The sequence below is a fragment of the Ischnura elegans genome, chromosome X, assembly GCF_921293095.1.
Source record: "Ischnura elegans chromosome X, ioIscEleg1.1, whole genome shotgun sequence".
Taxonomy (NCBI): Eukaryota; Metazoa; Arthropoda; class Insecta; order Odonata; family Coenagrionidae; genus Ischnura; species Ischnura elegans.
In genome coordinates this window covers 91,366,464-91,383,451 of record NC_060259.1, presented here as the reverse complement: position 1 = coordinate 91,383,451, position 16,988 = coordinate 91,366,464, and the positions used below count along the sequence as shown (strand labels likewise).

Genomic DNA, 16,988 nt, shown 5'->3' with positions numbered 1-16,988 from the left:
TCTGTGATGCCTCAAAAATTCAAAGTTTGTGTATTTTATTTGATGAGATGTCCCTCATAGCAAATTTTGATTATTCAAATCTAATGGATATAATTGAGGGATTTGAAGATCTGGGAGGTCTTGGCAGGACGAAAAATGTTGGGAAGTAAGCATCAGTCTTTCTTGTATGGGGAATGCAGCAAAACTGGAAAAATACCTGTTGCATATTTCTTATCCGAAAAGGGGCTAAGAGGCACCCAATTAAATAGAATATTGTATGATCAAATCGAAAAGGTTTTAGACGTTGGAAGTCCACAAAATTTTATTTGTGATCAAGGAAGCTCAAACAGAAAAGCACTTGAAGACCTGGGGCCTGATTCTGTTTTTTTTCTGGCTATAGCCAACACGATTTGTCGAAAAGTTTGGCGAACTGTGACTGAATTCGTATTCTCGTTTTCATTCGCTAGCTATTTCGCCAAAAAACCTTCGCTTCGTCCCTCTGGCGACGAAAAAGTAATTCTCGTTCTGTCTGGCCAGCATATAGCGAATGTAAATATTCGCCAAGAGCGAATTTCGCTAGCGACGACAGTGAAGTCACTTTAGCGGCTTGGCGAAAGAATGGATGAGAGAACGACTTGTGATTTAATTACAGCTATACCACATTATAATGTTATATTTTTAATCCTAATTAGCTTAATTGTTATTCAAATGCTTGGCATACAAACTGTGTGTTGTTCCGCTCGTCCTGTCGTTCGACGTAATTCAATAGATGGGATTAAAAGTGGGGTTGCATTTGAATGAACCGCGAAGGTTTGGTCTGGCAAGTGCATTGTGTTATCGTGGGAGTGCCGTTATTCTGAGAATATACATGTGTTGGATTGCCTGAGAAAACTTGTTGTGGTTCTTATGCTCGTGAACGCTTCATTGGAAATAATAAGAAAGAGGCTGACCGGAGTATTCTCATATAAGAGCATGTCCTCAATTAAATGAGTAGTGGTGTAGTGGATAGCACGGCTATCTACCAATCTCAAAGTTATAAGGTCAATTCCTACCATTTTTACTTTTTTCTCTCCACCACAAGAAAAAGGTTCTCTTATTATGGTTTTCATCTTCAGAGGCTAGTCACGTGAAGCTGTCAAAACATTTTCCATGCATTTGTTCAGCTCTTTCAAAGACTCACTTAATTTCACTATTAGGTTTTATATTTATGTCCGGCAAGTTCTAGGCAGCGTAGGATGTGTATTTCGCTGTTGGTGTCCATCCAACATCAGAAAATTATGTTTATATGAGAATATTTGACTGTATTCCTTAAATATTCTTCCCTAAAATCTTATCCTTGCCTTACATAAGTTCCTTAGCGTACGAAAAGGTGCTTATCATATTCTTCCGTAAGTAAACCATAAGAAACAGATCTCTCTCTTTGTGCCATCTGGGTTAGGTTATAATTGAAAATATTTACCCATAAGTTTCACCGGAGTGACTTTTTGACTCATCGTTAACATCTACGGAAAAGATGAAAAAACAAAGAGATCGGTTTTATGTTCAACTATGGAAAATGACTAATGAATAAGCAATATTGTATAACAATACTTAATGTAGCAATTTGATAGTCTCACGCAATAAACAAAACATGGCATTTTAGAAATATGATTTGAACTTACCAACGTGCTTCGCGCTCTTCAATTGTTTCGGACTGCGGAGGCAGTGTGTTGATCGCTGAAATTATCTCGTGCCCATTGACTTATGGGTATTCGTCATTGCCTACGTCACAGTATTTCGCCAGGAGAACGAAGTTACCCGAACTGAAGCGATAGGCGGGGCGAAAAGAACGAGAATAATCGCGGAGAAAATTTTCGCTTCGAGTTGCCGTTGCGTAGCGAAGACTCGGGCGAAAGGAGAACGAGAATCACCGCCCTGGGCATCTCATTTGAAAAATTTTATTTCGAGGTAAAAAATAGAAAAATCTATTGCATATTTGATGTGCCTAATCTTGTCAAATCTTTAAGAAATAACATACATACTAGTGACTTTGTAGCGGATGGAAAAATAATTTCCTTCGAAAATATCCGCAGTGTTTATAGGAGCGACACTTCGAGCTCAACCACAAAAGCAATGTGGAAATCAACACCGACTCATTTATGGACAAATGCCTTTCAGAAGATGTCAGTAAAGCTAGCTGCTGAAGTATTCAGTTTGTCCGTCGCCGCCGCAATCCGTGCGAGTTGCTCCACGGGAGAGCTGACACCATCATCCGCTACCTCTACTGCGGGTTTCATTGAGCTGATAAAGAATATTTTTGATTTTCTTAACTGTAAATTAAAGTCCACCGTTGTGATAGTAACATTAAAACCAAGGAGCTGCCGCATGAAGGGTTTCGGATAATGAGTGGGAAAACAAAAGTAGACGGAAGTCGACCTCCGTGTTTCGACGGCTTTCTGTTGTCAATTAGGTCCATTATGACACTTTTAGATTCCAGAGAAGAGGAAGTTGCGACAGCGAAACTAAATCAAGATGCCCTGGAAAACTTTTTCTCCGTGATGAGGCAGAAGGGGGGATTTAATCGTAATCCCACAGTAAAGGGATTCAGAACGAGCTTCAGGTAAGTTTCAGTGCTAAGTTTGCTGAAACCTCCTAGATCCTCGGGTTACGACGTGGATGATGGCTACATGCTGGACATTCAATGCTGTAAATGGATTAGATCCATGGAGCCATGGCCTTCAACTTTGTCCACGTATATCGAAGAAGGTGAAGAAGAGACTTCCACAAACTCCTCTGAGGAGCAGGTTGACGTCCACTCTGATGTCAGAACGGATGTGATCACCCTCCAGAATTGCTCCGGCGTACATTTCTCAGGGTTAAAAGACTAGTAGAATGATTATCCTACCCTAAGTGTGAGGAAATATTTTTAGGCAAGGAGGAACTGAGCGATAGGTCTCATCTCCTAATCTTATTTAAGACCTTTCCTGGCCTAAAGAATACATTCCGCAGAATCTTTCGGTCTCCATTACCCATAGAGTGACTTTTTAGTCTTTACTAAAGCTGCCTTGAAAGTTTTCAAAAGCCATTTCCAAAAGATTTTACACAAACAAAATGTTAAAAAAAACTTTAATTACTAAGTTAAAAAGAAAATCGGAAGGGATTCTAGAGGGCCACACCGACGCGAGCATTGCGCTTGAATGCAAATCGCATCTATTCTATGTATTTGATACACTTTTTAACTGCCTTGTTTAAAATAATTGTACATGGATGTCAATCGGTAAACGCTTCAGTAGATATGAGATAAGAATCTTGTCTCATAAATAAAAAATGTTAAATATGTGTATGTAAGTAAAAAACTGAAGTAAGTAAACTCTCCTTTACACTAATCATGCTATTTTATTATCTCCGTCAAAAAAATTCATACTTTGTAAAATTACTCTCATTATATATTCTCTGAAAATATGCCTTGAACGGTGATAAAAACGATATGGGAGATCCTCGGACTTATTTCCGCCAAAATGAAAAGTAATTTCCGATGAGTCCAAGCTTCAAAGTTGTAAGCGCAGAAATAAATTCAAGAAGTAAGATTTGAGTTCGGCTGATTACGTAATAGACGGAGAGACAGTGACTCGATGTAGCTGTATTGTAAATAGCAAAAAACTGCTGTGACAGAGAAAAAGCTTCAAATGGTAACTCATATGAAAGGTGGCTACAGCCTTCTGAAAATATTATGCACTATCAAAATATCTATGGACTCCCTTGAAAATCTAATGCCCACATGGCACGAAGTAGTTCCATTAAAATGTCTTAAATTAGCCACGTGCATGTGACAGAATTGAATGCGATCAAGTAATTTTAATTTTATTTTGAAAGAATGTAGAAACTATAAAAATAGAAACCTTGATCCAAAAATGATTTCCTCATAAATGAAATGATAACTTTCGGATTTTGGTGGAAGTGAAATGTTCTTCGATTGCTTTTACGAAGTTGTGGCCGAAAAATTACCGTTTACCATTGTTTCTTAAAGCTGAATAACTTTATATATGTTAGTCTCAATTTTTGCCAGTCATGATATATTTTGCAAAGACTTTCAAAGTTCCCGAAGGATGAATCTGGAATAAAATATATTTATTCCTTGCTTTAAACGCTATTAGATGCATGCGTTCGATGAAATTGCATTACGAAAAGGCATCAGTTAATGGTCAAAGAGCTTGCCAGTGGCAAAGTCGGGAAAATTTACGAAGCATCCCACACTGGCGCTATTCAAGAATTAATAGGCTTTAATTACCGCAAGGTGGATACCAGAAGATGTTCTCTATACAAAGACAGAAATTCGAGCAGAAATTTAACGACGCGGTAAACGCAGAAGTAAAATGATATTAAATGGAGCCAAGATTCTTGAACACTGAAAATTGTGTTGTAAATTATGATACAGCAACCGATGTTTTCAGAGTATCTATAAGAGCCGACAAGCCCTTCTACAGCAGACCAGGGACTTCTGTCTTCCGACATTTTATCTTAAGACTTTCTTCTGTCTTCAGACTTTCTTCTGTCTTCAGACTTTGTCTTCCTACAGCCAAACTTGGTATACTTTCTCAAAATGAAAAAAAAAGCCTTAGCCGCCTTGCTAAGCAAATCACATATTGAAAAATGGAATGATAGCTAAAAATTAAATAAAATCTACTTTACTGTCATTAAATAATCGTAGCATGCGTGCTAATATTTAACTAGTTATGCGCATTAAATGTAGAAATTAACATTCGAGCTTAATACGTTGAGCACAAGATTTCTTCATCGACAGTACGTAAACAATAACAATTAATGCAAAGAATTACTACGAATAGCAAAAATTTCCGCAATGCATTCATATTTACTACACTTAATTTTATTTCAATACTAAACGCGCGGCGAAAACATCCTCAATGTGGGCTCTCAGCAGGGGCGCAGCACAGTGGGCTGAAATCGAAATAAGCTGGCCAAAAATCGCTGTAGTCTAAAGTATTGCTAAATGAATGAAACTTTTTGCGAATTGGGTATTGTAAGAACACAATGAAAATTATATAGGATGATTTAGTCCAGAAAAATATTTAGGAGGGCAATAAAATTTAAATTTAAAATAGGGAACAGTTATGCGGGAACCATAGTTACCAGGGGCAAGTCGAAATTTTGATATGGGAATATCAAGGGAAAAACAGAATTTCTTCCATTTCTAACTATGTTTCAGCTATCTAGTAGCTTCTCATAAGGTACGTGACGATCGAAAATTGCTATTAAGAGTCTTTAAAACCTGAAATTTCAGTCATTGAAGCATAATAATAAAAATTAATACCATTGACAAATATTTTTATTGCAAATTTCTCAAAACAAGGGTGTGCCGCATTAAATTCTATTCTGAATCAGGGGATGAAGACTCCTCATATTCTAAAATATTTTCGCTATTCACCAGAAGATTTTTCTCCTCCTCTGGTAATTTTTTTACTTTACTGGGAACCCTCGCAGAGCGAGTAATGAAAGGATCTGACGTATGCAGAAGCCTATGGAAAAGGTCAAAGTTTGTGGCAATTTTAGAAAATTTCCTGGTGTGTTTTTCGCGAAATCTTCTTACATATTTGTGTCGGGCTTCCAACGCCTCTTTGGAAAGCTGTCCAATAGGAAGTACATATTGCATTTTTCACCATTTCCGCTCCATGCAGTAAAACTTTGTGAAGAGTTGGCGGCATATGAAACCATGGATAGAGTTAAACGTAGATTTTAGCTTTCATAAGGCAATAAGCTGAGAAATCTTATCATCTACTCGAATTCCAGTCGAGACAGCTCTCAAAATTACCGAGAAGCGGTTAATTAGGTCTTCAGAAATTCCTGGAGGAGAATTGTACATGGCGCTCTATTCTGATTGTCGATTACTAATAATTTACCAACTCACGCAATAATAACATCCTAACTGTTTAACGATTAAGAAAACCCAGTAAGTTGACAAAAAGTGAATTCCCTAGAGTAAAAATACTATTTCCTCTTCCATAATATTTTATGGCATATAAAATCAATATCAACTTTCTACAATTTTCAAATTCAAAATGCTTACATTAGAATATTTTTGGAATAAAATGCTTCGTGTATCTCTTATCATATCACTGAAGGAAGTATTACAATTTACCTGAAATTTTATCTGATAGCGCTGGATTTGCAAAGTAGTATCTCGCAGTCGCATTGCCGTCATTGGTCGTAGCAAAACCTGCCTTTGGTAGATCAACAATAACACCCATTCTGGACAGGAATGCGTTTTGAACAATTTTTTTCATTCATTCATTCATAAATATGATTCAACTTCAGAAATCTACTATTCACTCTGGTGCACGCATTACTTTTTTGAAAGTATTGATGAAAAAAACACTTTTTGAATGAAGGTCGCAAGCAAAATTTTTATTTTCTCATTTCCTTCCAAAAACAGTTTTTTGTGTAAAAACTCCACTGTTAACGGTATCTTCTGCTTGATGGTCCCCCTTCTAGTTGCCAAGATCACACCATGTAAATCTTGGCTAGTCACTAATGCTGTATCCATAACTGGGCAACTAAACTGTGAACGTCCTTCGGCACACACTTCAACAAGGAATACTGAAGGGAGACTGATGCTGAGCACTCGGGTAGAAATGAGTGTGCCGATCACATAGACGGCATATTTTGGGAAAACCCAATTTTTAGAATGGAAACACTTGCACCTGTGTATAGCAAAAGAACAAATCTGGGTGAATAAAGGGGTAGCCGCCGAGGACAAAGGGCTTGGAGAGCGCGCGAACCGTTAGGTTTATTGCCGTACGCACGGGGCTCCCGCGGTCTTAATCGTCAGAAGAGGGTACAAACCATAAATACACCGCAAATAAGAAGTAGTTGAGTACGATGCACTCATAATTAAGGGAAAATCCAGTTTCTCAATCGGACTACGACGCATGTCATCCTACGTCGTCCGAGTGTCTACGCCCTGTATTGCGGGTCATGGAGCGCGACAACCGCCCGACATCATTTTCCTTTACCACGAAAAAATCGGAGGGGAGCAAGTTGTAGCAAGATTTTTCTTTTCTGTCTAGTAATGGACTTCAGTCTAACTCCTGGTGTAAATATCTTAGGAGCGGCAAGCGGCGGTAACTACTTCTATCCTGGCATTAGGTAAAAAATTAACTAAAAACAGTAATATTTTTAACAATTCATAAAGTAAATAAAAGCAATTGACTAAAACATAAGTTTGCTCTTAATTAACTAAAAGAGTGGTACTATCAATAATTATCCTCAAAAATTCCGAATTATTAACTTTATTTCATTGCATGGGGAACAAACGTTGAAATTTTTCGTGTAAATCGCGCACTCACGATTTCATTTTTTTTTGGCGAGCTATAAAAATTAAACAAAAATTTTTGACAAAAAATTAACTTCAGTTTTACATGCCCTGGAAATTCTAAAATGACGATATACTATTCCCGGTTCCAAATGAAAAAGTCGATATTTTGATTTTTGGCCAGCTTTTTTCGATTTCAGCCCACTGTGCGCAGCTAAGAATTAAGGCTGGGGGGGTTAAGGTGCAACTATTCCGGGGTGTATGGGGGTATAGAATACCCACCAGGATAAGCGGTAGGTGCGAGATTAGTAAATTGCAGAATTTTAAGATAAATGGTTCAAAATTGTGAGTTTTACGGCTTTCTGAGGGATATTTTATTAATTCTTACACTATTCTATTAGTAATATCAATCCAATTAAGAAAAATGGATTAAACTTAAAAATTTCTCTGAGCTCTGGGGGGTTTATCCCCCCAAACACCCCCCCACCCCCGCTGCGCCACTGGCTCTGAGGTCAATTCTTGAATTTTTCCAAGCTTGTGTTAACCCACTGACTCACTAAATGGTCTTTCATTGAGAATTATTTATTGAAAAAAAAGGCTTGGAATTAATTATATTATTTAAGGACTTGAAATATATTCCACTCACCAAAAAGAAAACTAATCATTCTCTTCTCTGTTTATTTTTTCCCCTGTAGCATGCAGCTGAGATAGAAAAGAAGCAGAATGATTCAGAGAACAAGAAATTACTTGGCACTGTTGTGCAGTATGGAAGTGTTGTACAGGTGAGTTCCATAAAATTTTTTACTGAAATTTTTCCTTTCCATTACTTTAAATCGTTGATGCATGTTATGTATTCAACGTGCATGCCTTATGTCTCCATCATTAATGATTTGATTGTTGATTTTATGTGCTAATATTTTCATTCTAAGAATAATGATAGTTAAATTTGGTAATTTATCTGTTATTCACAGATCAAGCATTTGCTTCTGAATTCTGTTGACAATGAGGAATATTATTCATGGCTGAACCTTTTCAGTACTCATTTATAATGCCAAATGATTAGAATTGGAGCGATGGTTGAAATAATGGGGAAATCAAGTTTCGCTATGTATTGTTTTTTCCAACAATAATTCAGTGTTAATGCTTTCAGATAAAACTTTGTGATATGCTTTTTAAATTTTTATGTGATAGTACTCAATTGAATCTATCAATTGTAATCATTTTTCTATGAGATAATTTTGAATTTTATTCATGCATCAGAAATTCCATAGCTCATGCTTTCACATTGGTCATTTAAAAGTTACATCCATTCATCAGGAGCCGTTTTCCTAATTTATTCTTCATCTTGTATTCAATGTCCTTGTAAAGTGATTTTTATTTGACCAGCCATCCAGGGCCGGATATACCCAAAGTTAGGCTATGGGCACCTCTCCTTTGAGCACCCCTCCTCACTTGACCCCCCCCCCCCCCCTCCCCAATTTTTTTGATAAGGCTTAGCTACTCGCATGAGGTAAGGTTCGGAAAAAAGGAATAAACAGATATATGGCCGACAGCATAAGTTTATGCTTGAAATGTTACGCAGGGAAAACATTGACAATTCAATTAAAGAAAAACAGCTTGCAGTAAAACTACATGAAACAGTTGAACTTTTATGCGACTAAAGCACTGTATAAATACCCTTTCCAAAAATAATGCCTAGCCTTAAATCATGCAACAAAAAAGAAGAGTAACTTCAAAAATACCTAAAAACATTACGTACTGCTTTAACTGAATGAACTGCCACCGTTGAAGGGGCCCCTTGGACTGCGACGTCCCTAGGCACGTGCCTATTTTGCGTTACAGTGAATCCGGCCCTGCAGCCCTCCTCTGTGCAGAAATTTCTGTCCAATGCAATCCTTACTGTGATTTGACTATGCATGCTAAGAAAGGAATTGTTGATACTGATAATCTCTTCATTCTTTTGCAGCTACTTCACTTAAAATCAAACAAATACTTAACTGTCAACAAAAGGCTCCCAGCATTATTGGAAAAGAATGCTATGAGAGTATATTTGGATGCAAACGGGAATGAAGGATCTTGGTTTTACATTTTGCCATTCTATAAGTTACGCTCAACTGGAGATAATGTGGTAGTTGGGGACAAAGTTATTCTAAACCCTGTTAATGCTGGACAGCAGGTCCTTCATGTGGCTGCAAATTATGAGTTACCTGACAATGCGGGTTGTAAAGAGGTATGATTTTCTGTAAACTCTCTATGGTTGCATGGCGTGGTAGGGCATGCTCTAGAAGATATATATATATTTTATTGGTAATGTAAGGTTATGTATATCGATGAATGATGACGGTAGTAAAATTTCTAGAAGATGATTGTCGTATGAAATACGATAATGTGGCTGAAGTAACATGCTTTCATGTCTAAAATTTTCTATGCTTGCGTAAGGAGTTCCTCAACCCTTGGCCATACATTTGCCCCACCTCCCTTGCCATAACATGTTCACCATGAGACACTATTTTCTATGGGATCAGGTTGTTGCAGTGGCTAGAGAGTTTGCCTCCTATCCCATGGGCCTGGGTTCAAAGCCTGGTGGTGGTGGAGATGTTTCAGAGACTGCCCAGTCCTTGCTTGAGTGCTTTAAAGTTTGGTCACTTCAAGTACAACACTCTGACTTGTGGGTGGGTGCGTAACATGTTTCTTTTTTGGGCTAAATAGGGGAATCAGGTTTGTGCACTGGCTGGAGTGCCGGATTTCCATCCTGTGGTTCAGGGTTCTAATCCTGGTGGTGGTAGATATTTTTCAATGTGTCTGATCCCTGCTTGGGTGCTTCGTCGAGGGCACTTTGAGTACAGCAATCTGTCTGCAGGATGGGTTGTTGAGTTGTGATCCCCTTGGCGTCTTTCATCAAGAGCAGGCAAATGCTGACGCTGGGTTTCTCTTCATCCTACCCTCTCCTCATGGTGCCAATGACTTTGGCTGTCACACGCCTGCAATTATCATAGCATATGTAACTCATCCTTGGTAGCCAGTGCATGTGTTGACAGTCCTGGCAGCATGACCCTGCCATGACTGTCAACACATGCACTGGCTACCAAGGATGAGTTACATATGCTATGATAATTGCAGGCGTGTGTTGTGACCTGCAAGAGGGTGAACTTGCTAATATTGATATCAGCGAGAGCCTCTGACTCCAGTCTTGATAAAGGTATTCACACAAGGGAAAGGCATATTGGAGGGAGGAATGAGGGGCAATAGAGAGGCCTGATGGGGCTTACTGAGTCATTTCGTCTATTGGCTATTTCCCCAAGAGGATGGGTGAAGATGTCAGAAGCAAAGTAGGGCTGTTGCGTTGACAGGCAGGGTGTTAATCGCTTAGGGAAATAAAATTGGGTACTAGAAATCAGGGAAATTAGAGTATTGCCGGGGAAAATCTGCTGAGGAACAGCAAAAAGATTGAAATTGTGATTGGAGAGTGCCTAAAGTGTTGCTGTGTTGTCCTAGTGGCAAGGGGTGCATTTTGTTGCCACGGCATTACCACAGGGTAGAGCAGACTTGGCACTACTTAACTTTATTTTTTCTGCTATCTCTACTTGAATGATTTACTACTTCTTGAATTTGTCTAGCAGAATATGTAGCTGCATTTAACATAGAATCCCTTGATGTGGTTGCTTTGCTATAGAGGTAAAGTGAAGGAAATTAAAAAAAATTTGAATGGAAAATTCAGGGAAGGGAGAGGGAAATTGAAAATGGAAAGTTGGTGTGATGGAAAGCCTGCTAGGGCTCTACACTCAAACCTCTTGAAAAGGTAAGAAAACACATTTGGAGAAGCATATGCTTATGCATGAGTATTGTGATAGGTGATTGTCCAGTGGGCCCCAAATTGTGCCGTCACCCCCAGCGAATTTAAATGGGCTTTTAATAAAAGTGGCCACACATGTTGCTGATGGCAGATGAATCTAAATTTCATGAGTAAATAAGCTTTAATTAGGCCTGTTTACTGACATTAATATTTTTCATGATATAATCCATTACTTTCAGTGGATAAATCAATTGGTCTGTCCTCATTACTGCACTGTGGATATGTTTTAAAACTGATAAAAAGGTATACAAAGTGATAGCACAAATGAAGCTTGTATGGAGCACCCTGGGGCATTATCTACCTTTACTTTGATTACGCAAAAAAAGTGTATGCATTTTAAAGTAACAGTCTTGTCAGTTCTTTTTAAGATTGACGAAACATGTCTAAAATTTTATTTTTGTATCCTTGGTGCAGAAAAGAGTAGTGGAGGACAGACTGTAGGGTGCCCTGCAGGTGTGAGATTTATGTAATGCTCTGTGCCAGTACTTTAATTGATGGAAAATGCAGTGTGTGACCCAGTGGGCAGTGTGCAAATGCATACTGTTGCAAAAGCAGTTGATAGGAGGCGGTTTGTGGTAAAAATAACGAAATACCAATAGGGTGACTTTCAACGCAAATGTTGCATTTGATTTCAATGAATTAGCGTCACCTGAATACAGGCATGATTGCATGGGGCCGGTCACTTTGGTCTACCATCTCTTTAATTACTCCACGTTGTGAGTGAGTACCTTCGCTGGTCTTGATGAATTAGCTTCCCATCCATAAATTTGCGACCCAAAGGACTTTGAAACTTGCAAACCATCTGCATTGTGAAAAAGTCTGCTAGAGATTAAGTCAGTGATAGATCTGTTTAGGTAAGAGGTCTCATCAGTGCCCCAGAATTTATGCCCCAAAATTTTGGCACAAATGTGTTGAAGCACTGATGAGGGAGGTCTTATGCTCAAATCCGGATGCCTCGAAGAATAAAATTCTCGTGGTATCCCATTATCTTGGTGTGTGAATTTTTTTGCCTGTGGCTTTGTCCTGCTTTAGCAATATCTTCACCTGTCTAAACTAATGTGATAGTTGAAGCACTGATTGGGTGACTGGCTGGTAAGTGGAAAACTGCTCAAAGATTGTTTTTTATTGTTGTGAGGGATTCAACTGTGTTTAATGTGCTTGATTGGCTTAAATTTGTGGATTTACTTCTGCACGTTTGTTCCAATTGATTTTTGGCTCATGGATACATTCATTCACTTGACTTGAGATTGATTTGGAACTTTTTTAATAATATAAGGTGACAGTTTAATAATTAAATGAAACTATGCAGACTGCTACTGCTGTTGACAATTGGATTTTGGATTTGAAAATTCATTAGCTAGGTGACTTTGCTTAATCGTATCTTAGTGCAAAAGTCACCCTGTTGAAATAATGTTTCATTCCAGTGGATGAAGTATTTTAGCCCATTGGATTGAATGTATTGGATTTAATTCTTTATGATGATGTTTAACTAATTTAGGGCAATGTATAATGGTTTACATAATCAATATATTTCCTTGCAAGATAGCTAAATATTTATGCAATATTTTCATATATTCACTTGTCTATCGTTTCATTAATTTATAGAAACATTTTATTTTTTTAAATTAATTTAAATGTGAAACTCCTCCATGATAGTATGTTTCAATGAAAATGTTTAGGATAGCTATGTGGCTATCATTAATTCATTCAGTATTCATTTAATTAAAATCGAAAGCTGAAGTAGATCATGTCTATTTCTGAGTTATTCATTTGAGGTGTGATGATGAGGCATGATTAATGAAGAGATGTGCCCTTGAATATTATATAATATTTAGAATCTATAACTTGCTAATATCCATCTAATTAAATGTTCTTGTTTTAGGTAAATGTGGTGAACTCAGGTACATCATGGAAGGTCACGCTTTTCATGGAACACAGAGAAAATCAAGAGGAAATCCTTAAAGGTGGAGATGTTGTTCGTTTATTCCATGCTGAACAAGAAAAATTCTTGACAATGGATGAGTATAAGAAGAAGCAGCATGTCTTTCTTCGGACAACAGGCAGAACCTCGGCCACCTCTGCCACAAGCAGTAAAGCACTGTGGGAAGTTGAGGTGATTAGAAAGCAACTTCTTCAATGCCCATGAAGTAGTGATTTGGTGTTTAAATCAATTGTGATAACCTCACATGTTGACCACATAGAAGTGTTGCATTTTATGTGTAAGGGGTTGGTAGTGATTGCTGTAAGGATTGTTAATGGGGTTAATTCAGTCACAATTATTTGCCAAATAAAAACTTTTACCAGTTTAAATTTTCTATACAATCATATAAGAATTCCATAGGAGGATCTAGGGGGGGGGGGAAGAAATCCTGGATCCGCCCCTGAAGAATTGGTATGCCATTAGTTGGTCTGGTGAGAATAGATTTATTATTTCCATTTTTATAAATGTATGCAAGCATTGTCTAATACAGCTGTTGGTTATCTTTTCATTGCATAATGATGTAAAAGTTTTCTTAGCTAATTTTAATATTGTTAAATCCAACTTTTGCTGATATCTCAATTAAGAAAGATATTGAATTATGTGATGTGCTCAATCAGGGGAAAAAACTATATGCAAATCCATATGTGTAAAAGTTAGATATGGAGGACTTTTAGGAAAGGTTTCATAGATGAAAGTTTGAAGTTATTATTTATACTATGGTAAACATTAAAATTATGAAAAGTGCTACTGTTTCTATATTATGTGTCCTGTGCCACTTACCTCTCTTGTTTCATTTCAGTTTTATTTCATCATGCTTTGTCACTCTTCTCAATTTCTTGTCCTCGGGTCTTGTTGTTAATAATTTTGTTCATGGCTCCAATGAAGGAAATGTGTGTTATTATTTTAGAGAGCTGTGATTCCAGATCATGCACTGTGTGTGTGGTATTTATCTTAATAGTTTATTCCCTCCTCATTTCTTTTAGGTTTCATCAGTTAATCTGGTTGTTGTGATATCCATGCTCTCTTCATAATAATCTTATGCTTGGATATTCACCAGGGTGGTCCTTATTTATTAAGTTTTCGAATTTCTTTTGGGATGCCCTCCAGATTTGCTCCATTTGGTTAAAAGAAAATTAGTGCGGGAAATATTTTTGCAATCGGATACCGGGAAAACGTGCCGCATTGCACTTCAAGTTTTGAAGTTTTGGTATTTTTGGGTGTTTTTCAGATATGATTGAAGATAATGTCACCCTTGGATATTTCTAGGGATGAGTCGATTCCAAATGTCGATTCTCTATTCCACCGATTCTCGGACACAGAATCGGAATCGAGAATCGATCGCCTAAACTCAATTCCGATTCCATCGATTCTAGGAAGGTAAATGTTGTGAGCATAGACTATAAGCTTGGGGCATAAAGGCTGCCACACACCTAAGCAACTGCGGTGTCGGCCTTGCCCGCGCGGAGGATACACCCGGCATGCGGGTGCTGTGACAAACATACCTAGGAGACCTCGGATACATGAAAATGTCGGCAAAGAGGGACAAACCGACGAACCCTGAAAAATCTGTGTTCATGAGCAACTCTCAGTGAAAAAGAATTGGAAACCACGGGATCGGGAAGCAATGCATGCGTTTTTTGTTCTTTTATTAACCGCTGGTCACGGAAAATCAAATTATTGCCATTATGAATCATCATCGGAGAATTCATCTGGACCACCAATTTTAACGTACATGTGTTATATCGAAATATATTTTTTTATTTTCGAATGATATTTGAAGTCTGATAACAATAAAATCGTGCAGAGAGCAAGTTTTTCAATAAAAGAAAGTTTCTTATAAATACACGTTCACTTATAATGCAGGTCTTGGGGGACAAAATTACGCCTGTATTGTGGGCAACCCACATCACCAGACTAACTCTGCACAGACAACCCGCATTACAGGTAACTCTAGTTATTACAGGAAGGTAGTACTTTGCTGGGTTTTTTTATATAACTTTATTAGACTAACACGCGTCTGCATCAATAATAAAAAATTTAGACACATTCGCATTTGTATAGCCCAGTTTCCTCAATGCAACCCTTGAGAAAGTTGATACATGCTAGGCCTCCGGGCGGACTCGACAGGCTGTGTACAGCCGCCACCATGCACCCGCCAGGCTGCTCTGGTATTTATTGACGCAATGAACGCTACATTATTGTTTAGCCACCGCCGCCAAACAACAATGTAGCACCGCGAAAACGCGACGCTTAAGTATGAATGACGGGAAATATCTCCGTACGTCGTATTTCTGGTTCCCCCTCCCGCCCGGTGAGGTGACCTTGAGGCGAGGCTTAGCGCTGATACGTCGCAGGATGCTAGCGGATAGCTGAGTACCTTGCTGAATGGTAGCGCTTGGCTTAAAAAAGGTTTATTAATACCTTATCAAACGAAGAAAACTTTCCGAACTTAGCCAGTTTTAATAGGTGATTATTAAGACATGTTTCTCTGAGCTCTGCGCCTCATGCATGCATTGGTAACCTCAGACGATGTATAACTCCTATCCTCTCGTGTAGAAACTAGGTCCCTGTGACGTCATGCGGAGTGGAATCGCATGGGCGCCAATCTGGCCTTTTTCAAATGAGGATAAAATTTGACCCTTGCCATTCGTCTGAACCGGTATTTCAAAAACCAAATAATTTGTGTATTATGAATACACTAATGGTGGGTAACGAATCGCAATCAATGCCTTTAGTTTTCTTTGATGAAGGAAACTACCCTATTGTGTTGCTGATTGCGCAGTTGCAGTTTAATTTAATGATGTGCCAATAAAAATGTCTTTCATTGTGTATAAACATTTCTATTGAGATAAGGAGAACCAATGTATGCCATGTGGGTGCATTGTGGCATGAAATTATCACAAGGAAGTGCTAAATCCACCTCACCATACTGAAGCATTTTCTGGTGAAACACAAGTTGGTATGCGATGAGAAAGTAAAATTCAGGGGAAACGTGCATGAGGAAAATTTGAATTCAGTCGATGGCAGGGCGGTAGCCAGGAATTTCGTTAAGAGGGCTCCAAAACCAGAGGGGAAAATTTTTAAACAACAGGGTACAAAGGAGAGGGTTTCAAACTAATTTTAACACCCTTCATAATAGAAAAAACTTCATTTTTTTTTCATTTTTGTAAATTCATGATTTTTAAATATTTTGGTTCCTTTTATGAAGGAAAGTAATTGTGTTTTTATATTTTGGGGGGTCCGAATCCCCTGGATTTCCCCCTCTTGCTATGCCACTGGTATGTGGTTTATCTGAAGATTTTTCCTATTTTAATTTCCAAACCGAAGCATAACAGTTTAGGTCCTGAGTATGTAAAGATGTTTTTAAAGAACAACTTGAAAGCCTATAAAATGATTTTAAATTTATAAAAATATTTAAATGTGTATGAAAATCTAAAAAGCATTCCTTTAATTGTATGTACCCATAATAAACTTGGATAATTAGGTACTTTGTTTAATAGAAGGAATTTGAAAATGCATTTGGATCCGAAAATATCCGATCCGAAAGATCCGGCTCCAAAAATCAAGGATCCGATCCAAATTCGGATCCGAAAAAAATCCTGGATCCGCCCATCCCTAGTATTTTATTCCATTCAATTCTTAAATTTTAATGACAGCAATGCTACAGATAAATTAATATCCCACCTGTTAGAAGGAATAAGAATCGATGGAATCGGAATCGAGAATCTGGAATCGATTTGAAGGAATCGGAATTGGATTCGGAATCGAAAAAAAGTGGAATTGACTTATCCTTAGATATTTCTATCACTTTTCTTTTAAGTACAACGACTCATTAGACATTTGCAGTGTATCACCTCAAATATGTTTCA

General features: G+C 37.9%; 1 protein-coding gene across 7 annotated transcripts in view; it reads left to right on the top strand.

Annotated features, from left to right (window-relative positions):
• LOC124171669 (inositol 1,4,5-trisphosphate receptor) overlaps positions 1-16,988 on the top strand; it is a 232,913-nt gene that overhangs the window by 81,806 nt on the left and 134,119 nt on the right. For all 7 annotated transcript variants that reach the window (XM_046550907.1, XM_046550904.1, XM_046550905.1 and 4 more), the window contains exons 4-6: positions 7,981-8,067; positions 9,252-9,515; positions 13,021-13,251. In XM_046550907.1, coding sequence (XP_046406863.1) covers positions 7,981-8,067; positions 9,252-9,515; positions 13,021-13,251 — 582 coding nt within the window. The remainder of the gene's footprint in view (positions 1-7,980; positions 8,068-9,251; positions 9,516-13,020; positions 13,252-16,988) is intronic.